A 7,470-nucleotide genomic window follows, 5' to 3' on the forward strand; every position below is an offset into this window, starting at 1 on the left:
TCATTAATTGGAATGGTTCTATTCTGGGTTGTTTGATTTTATTGTCTGTGAAGTTATGAACAGCTATTTTGGAGAAAACAAGACAATATAATAGCTAGTGCTGATATAATATCATCTTATTTTGAAGTCCCATGAAACTTTTGTTCTTCTGTCTCCATTGGCTCATTATGTTATATCTTACTGGATTTTATTATACATGATATTATAAACAAAAAATTTTATAGACGAGATAATATAGAAACCATTGTTCATTTTCTGTTATTTGGTTCTAAATACCCTGTAATACTTTCATTCTCTTGAATGGTTTTACACTGTCATGTTGTGTTTGAAGCTATAATATATGAAGTTATATTCAAATATTTCAAGGAAAGAGACACTATTGCAGCTCCTGTTATGTCAGGTTACCTTGTGGTGAAGCACTATGTTGCTTAAATTGTTCTGTTCTGACCTGTCTTACTATGTTGTTATGTCCTCTTTTATCTTAAACTCCTTCTTTCTTTTAATTTTTTAATAAAAAAGATAACATTATTTAATTCATCAATTTTCTGTTTTGCTATTTTTCTCTAAATAAAAAAATTCTTCAGTAAAGAGTGTGAAGTGGTAAGAAAATGCTCAAAGGGGGAAAATAACTCAGAGAAAAGAAGAAATCAATGAAAGGGCAATAAAATGGATACTTTTGAATATATACACTTAAGATGGCTTAGATGACTGTATGAGTTTTTCTATTAATTAATGGAACAAAACAGGTAACATTCAGAAGAGGAGATCAACTTTTGTTGTCTATATCTGCTAGCTGGAGTACAAATTTCAGAATAACTATGCAAAATAACAACTTTTGTTAAGGTCCCACCACTTTGTGTGTAAAGCCTATATTGTTACTGCTTTGAGCTCTTTGTTATTGTTATTTATTTGTCTCTTTTATTTAACATTTTCCCTTGTACAGTTTGTTTTGTTTTTCTGTCTAATACAGAAAGGATAGATGTATATATATATATAGGTTTATGGATGCCTAGAATTTCCTGTCAAGTGTTTAAAAGAAACGATTTTATTCTTTGTGATGGTATCAATAGCAATTTTGAAGAAAATGAGACCTTACGGTAGCCATTAATGATTTCTTATCGTGTTGTTTTGAAGTCCTTTAATGCTTTTTTTCTTATGTGTGATTTTTTTAGTTCATTTTCTGCTATTTGATTTTAATATATATCAGGATATGGACAGCTATTTTGAAGAGCACAAGAGACATTACTCTAGCCATTACTGATTTTTCTATTGTCTGGTTTGAAGGCAGGTAATGCTTTCATTGTTCTATTTTGATCTGTTTTACACTATTTAGTTTATTTGAATTCATTGCATGTGAAGATATGAACAACTATTTCAAAGAAAATATGAGAAAATGTGGTAGTCGGTATTGATTTCCTCTTCTCCTATTTTGAAATTCTGTGTATTACTTGTACTGCGGACAGAAATAGAGAAATTCACTTTTGCTATTTTAAATGTTAACACTGGGTCTCGTGGAATTTGAGAGCATTTTGCCTCTGCGTGTCAGAGTGATGAGACCAAAGTTGTGGATCACCAAGCCAAGATAGGTTGAGGGTTTTATACTCACTCCATACTCAAAGTTAACAAATTCAGCATCAATATTGATTTACATGTCAAGCAATTTTTAAATTTGTGTCTTTTGAGAATGCATGAGGGCAAGCCTGAAGGACACCTTTGTATCCCTCTGCATTAGGTAGTATTTATAAATATGAGATTAGTTATTTGTAGATTGCAGTCTTTGAAATGTACTTCTTTCCCATTGAGTTTTGAACATTTTCTCAGATGATCTTAATTTCTTCAGCAGCAGGAAAGACCATTCCTTCTCACCATCAGCTACTTGGAGGCAGCACATTTATTATTGATAATTGGGTGATTTGGTGCACCACCTTGAGAACTTTAGGATGGTGACTCATGATTAAAGACCACAGCCTGGGATTCAGTCATTTGCACCTGCAGTAGTGTACAGTATAAGGACTGGACTCGGAACTTTTTAGCATTGTATAATTCATGTGTATGAATTAAAATTCCTTCCTAAATTTCTGCTGAATAACTGTTGTAATTGTTGATACATTTTGTCAACTTGAGAAGTTTAGAAGTTTAGCTAACCCACTCAGCTGGAAGCTGGGGTTGTTAGTATATAAGCATCTTCATCTTGTACAACAGGAGGGCATTGACAGTGTGTGAATGCTAGCTACACTCACCATAGGGAGGGCTGACCTGCTTTATCATATAAGGAAAGAAATGAAGTTTGAATCCCCATCCAACATTTTGCTTTTGTCACTTTTGCTGACTTCTGGCAACTTGAGCTGTTTCCCTGTGCCATTTCATCCTGCATTAAAGCCAACTGATTACGGATTGAAATATCCACAAACTCTGAGCTAAATAAACCTTTCCTTCTTTAATTTTGCACATCATGTATTTTGTTGCAGCAACAAGAGAACAGGACCTTTGACAGAACAGCAAAGAGTTACGCATAAAGCTTTTCAATGTGTTATATAATGACAGAGACTGTAGTATCTGGAATCTCCTTATGTACCTCCTGTATTTACAGTAGCCTGAGGAAAACCCTGCCCTGTTGGCATCTTGGTAGAGTCAATGGCAATGGTTTTTAGAGAAAGGGACATCAGGAATAAGTGATGAGTCTTCAGTTTCAAGAACCTCTTAGAAATCCCTGCACAATTTGCAACCTGTCTCAACTCTCAGCCTTATTCAGTGAAGCCTCTTTTACTTTGCTAATGTATGGCAGCCCAGATGATGAAGAGCTAGGAAAGAGAGAATGCAAGACAATGTGACAGATTCCTACACCTTGTGATTCAGTTGCAGAGCTACACCCAGGTAGGCAGAACTCAGCGTTGTTAGTTTTCCCTTTCAAATACCTTGTCAATAGACAGCTTATGTTTCCAACATGATTGGTAAGTGAGTGAACTTCAATGATGTTATGGATTCAACACTGGTGATCAATTTAACAACAGCTGGAAAGGAAATTTTCCAGCATAAATAGACATGTGAAGAAGAAGCTGTTGAATTGAGGTGTTTTGAGGCATTGAGGCATTGTGGGTTCTTCTATGTGTTGTTATTTGAGCCATTAAGTTCTCCTGGAGAAGCTCTGATCCTCATATTGAGCATTGCTTCCTAGCTCCAGAGGGGAAGACATGTGGCACTTGGTCTCTAGGATGAACTCATCATGCTGGCTTCGTGGCATGTACTTGACTGCTTGTCATTAGAGGAGCTCGGGGCCTGCATGTTGCTGAGGACGGCTGTGTTGCTTTTAAGGACAGCCCTGATCATTGTTGTGTGTGTGATTTTTCTGTTCCCTCAACCTACCAGCACAGCACCTCACCCTCCTGGAATAGACTTTCTAGCTTCCACCACTGACTTTTGGGCCTTCCCAGCATGGATCCATAAAAGAGACTGGCATAAGTCCTTCTTGTGGGATCTAGACCTCCAGTTGACTCATGGAAGGCATTGTAATTAGCTTTTGGTCTTTATCTGGGCTCTTGTGGGACATTGCTGTGGGATTCAGGCCCTTGGCTAAATATTCTATGTCTTTGGTGATGTGGATAGATTTCAAGCATTTTATTGTGTTAACTGTGGGTAACCATCGTAAAACAATATTATAAGCTCCATGTCCTGATTCTAATTTTTCTCTACACAACACTTAATTACAAAAGTGACTAGTCAGAGTTACACAAACATGTTATCTCAATTTTTTTTGCTCTTATGTAAGATTATAAGTGAATGTTACTGGCATCTTATCAGGTCCTCGCATAGATCCCTGATCTCCTAAATGAGAGTATGACAGAGGTCAAAAAGAAAAAGAGACAAATTGTATGATTTCTAGGGTTCCAGGAGGGTCAGAACTCCATAATTAAGTTCAAGACTGACGGTTAAGAAAAAAGATTTTCTAGATGAGTTCACTTATATTAGGACCAAGGACAAAGGGCAGAGAGACTGAGGAAAGCCCAGGCAATGAGCAGGACCTTAGGAGTCACTTCAAGGACATCTCCATGACATGAATCTATTTAACTTAGTAGCCCTGTCTTATCATGAAGACATGTTAGAAGTGAGACTGTAAGAGTAATTTTTGCAGCTACAATCTCTAAATTGTTAATTGGGGTTTGAGCCAAGTGTCTGTAGCTGTGACCTTACCTTGCCCTTTAAGGTATCTCTGCCCTCACAGGCACTACAGACCTCAACTAGGACCAGTGATTCATAGAGGTTCACTTGCTATGAATCAGCTCCTGTCACCAGGCAAGGGGCCAAGGTCTAGGACAGACTGACAGATAAACATAGAAAGCCAATTAGTAAAATTTAAATCTTGCTCAGATCTGCTTCATAATGGTCCCCAACAGCATCTTGTTGGGGATCATAAATTCAGAATGGAAAATTTTACCTATTTTTCTATGGGATAAACAGAAGAATTGTGATTATTGGTACCACCTGTCTGAGATTTCCATTGATTCCTCTGAGCAAAAGTTCATCTAAATCTTCATGAGTCATCTCAGGATTAAAATTAAGGTCAAGATAATTCTGAGCATAAGATTATCTACACATTCTTGAGTATGACTTTAATGATGAATTGCAATCCTTTATCAGCCCCACCTATGACTGGGTGCACCAAATAAAATGGGGCTTCTTTGGGAATGAGGAAGCTAGATCCAGATATATTGACTTCCCAGCCATTGTTGGAACATTAGGCTTTTCTCTGTATTTTATTTTAGTTTCCTCACCACATTCTTGAGACTGACAATTGAGATACTTTCCTGGTTTCAGATATTGACAATGGGGACTCTTGACCTGGTTGCACATGACATTTTGCGGTGGTGGGGGTTATGTATGATGTTCATTATTGCACTACAGATGAAATACCTCTATCCTAAGAAAATCTTGGCCCCCATGTCACTAGGAACATTGTTGCATGTGAGTCTTCATTCTGCCATCAATCCCTTCTCATCATTATCAGATTACAGGACATTACTTCATGTACAATTTTATCATGTTACCTACTGAATCTAGAGAATTCAGAGCAGTACACATGAGTTTTACTGAGAGATCCAGTTTCAAATTTTTAATCTGCACAAATTTAAGTAGTGAAGCCTTTTCTCAATTCATCTCATTTAGCTCTTTGTTTGCATTACTGTATGTAAACCTTACTCTTGCCAGGGTCACTACTTGTTGTCTTTACAACATCTTATATGTATTTTCTCCAGCAATGAGAAAGCAGCCTTTTCCAGTTCTTCCACTCAAATAAATAAATTCTGCAGACCTCTTGTTTGTGGAAACCTAGAGTATTTGAGAACATTTCACAGACATCTTGGAGTATGTTTACAACCCTACAAAGTTTGTATGCAATTAAAAACTTGAAAATGTGTATTTTTTTCAAAACAAAGCATTACTACATGACTCAGACTCAACTGGAACATGTGATCTTCATGCCCAAGATTTCTAAACAGCTCACATTGCAGGTGAATGGTAAAAATACTCACCATTGTATTTTTAAATTCACATCTTCTTTCCTCTGCTAGTAGTGAGGGATAATATTTACTTCTAGGCTACATATCCTGGCCATTTTTTAATATGATGAACTCTCTAAACAGAAAGTTAAATTCCATTGCTCATTTTCATTTGCTTATCTTCCATAACTGTGTGCCTGTTACTTTCATACATCATCATTCCTAAAACATAAGCCAGGCATAGTTGCTCATGGCTGTAATCACAGCATTGGGAGGCTGAGGCCAGAGGATTGTTGTGAGTTTGAGACCAGCCTGGGCTACAAAGTGAGCTCAAGGCCTGCCTGAACTGCATAGAGACCTTGTCTCATAAAGACAAAAAAAAAGTCCTAAAAAATTTGTTCACATCATCTGTTCATTTTTGCGGTGAAGATGAGCAGCGATCTTGTATGGAAGAGGTGAAATGTTTTTTTTTTTTTTTTTTTCTCTCTTGTAGAGAATACTGCTATGATTTAATCTTGATGTTTTGTTTTCCTTTTATGGGTCAAATATTCATTTTTTTCACCTGCAAGTTAACAGATGGAAAGAGATAGTGTAAAAATCTTCAGAATGAAGCCAGTTATGTCATTCCCAAATATTGATCTTTCAAATTAATCAGTTGTCCCTCTGTTTTACTGTGTCCTGGGCTGACCTGGATTCAGGTTGTTTTCTGACATAGGGAGATTGCTTCTTTACTAGACTATTGGCCATTGAACTGTTAAAGGCAGCTGAGTTAGTTAGACATAATATAGATGGTCAGATAGGGATGAGCCCTCAAAGAAGCCAGAGCAGAAGTTCAGACTTGTTGCAGCCTTGTAATAGACAAGCTCTTCTTCTTATGGGCCAGATCTCAAGACAAAAGGCAGAGCAAATACAACCACAACCTAAATATCAACAGTCCACATAATTCTCTATCACCCTGAGGAAGTTAGGAGTCAATATCCCCACCCCTACAAGAACAGCCAGTGCTGCTTAGTGTGCCCGCTTACTAGGAGAGTCACTCCATTTGTTTCAAATTTAATCAATTGTACCCGAGCCATTTATTTTACTAGTTGACGACAGCTTTTTCCTGCCTTGTCAGTTTCCATTTCCCTCAACTTGGACCCATTTAACCTCATGATTTTGCTGTATGTAAGCCCCTAAAAAAGAGAGTGTTCAGCAATCCACTCGATTCCTTTTCTATCTTGCAGACAGAATCTTTCTCTCAATGAATATATTCCACTATTAATCTCTGTTGTTTCTAAACTTAATTTTAGATAACAAAAACTCATACCTGACATTCAGAAGGTTGGGGTTTCATCCCCCTATATCAGAACCTTATGAACACAACTGTTACCCATGTTCAAGAAGAGTCTCCACTGATCCCAGTAAGAAAATAGCGTCAACTCTGAGACTTCGGGATAAAGTCTTTAAATGCAAGTGTCATTAGGCAAGCAAGATGAGTTTAAGATTTTATAAGAGAACCTGGTTCAGAAGTCGCAGCATTAAAGTCTTAGACCTGAGCCCCACTCTTGCAGGTAAAGATTTATTTCTCTTTTCCCGGTTGGCTCAGAGGGCGGGTAATAGAACGTAAGTCAGTCAATGAAAAAGGAGAAAACTGTATAAACTGTCCAATCAGAGGTGGCAAAGGGGGAGGGCTCTTCCGGTGTCATGGCGCTGAAGTACTTTCCCTTGGCACTTTGCAGGGTGCACCCTAGCTGAATGGGCTGCTTTTTGTGAACTCTACAACCTACAGCTTGTATAGGAAATACCCTAGGAGACCCTCAAGCTGCGCAATGGTAACGTTTTGGGACGGGAAGACGGAAGTGGGGCAGAATCTGGAAGAGGTGCAGTCAGAATTGGACCAAACCAACTGTGGTGGCTTAAAGCCTGGGATATAGCTCAGTGGCACAGTGCCTTCCGGAAAAGTGCGACATCCTGCGTTTGAATTCTGGTACCAAAG

General features: G+C 37.8%; 1 protein-coding gene across 3 annotated transcripts in view; it reads left to right on the plus strand.

The window, feature by feature from the left end:
* The first annotated feature begins 7,158 nt into the window (after window positions 1-7,158).
* LOC100724521 (zinc finger protein 14-like) overlaps window positions 7,159-7,470 on the plus strand; it is a 38,427-nt gene continuing 38,115 nt past the window's right edge. For 2 of the 3 annotated variants that reach the window (XM_013143316.2, XM_063233834.1), the window contains exon 1: window positions 7,159-7,306. In XM_013143316.2, coding sequence (XP_012998770.1) covers window positions 7,304-7,306 — 3 coding nt within the window. In that variant the 5' untranslated portion in view covers window positions 7,159-7,303. The other variant, XM_063233833.1, reaches the window with a different exon arrangement.

The sequence above is a fragment of the Cavia porcellus genome, unplaced genomic scaffold (assembly GCF_034190915.1).
Source record: "Cavia porcellus strain 051 isolate PalLab524CR breed Dunkin Hartley unplaced genomic scaffold, mCavPor4.1 scaffold_23, whole genome shotgun sequence".
NCBI classification, from domain to species: Eukaryota; Metazoa; Chordata; class Mammalia; order Rodentia; family Caviidae; genus Cavia; species Cavia porcellus.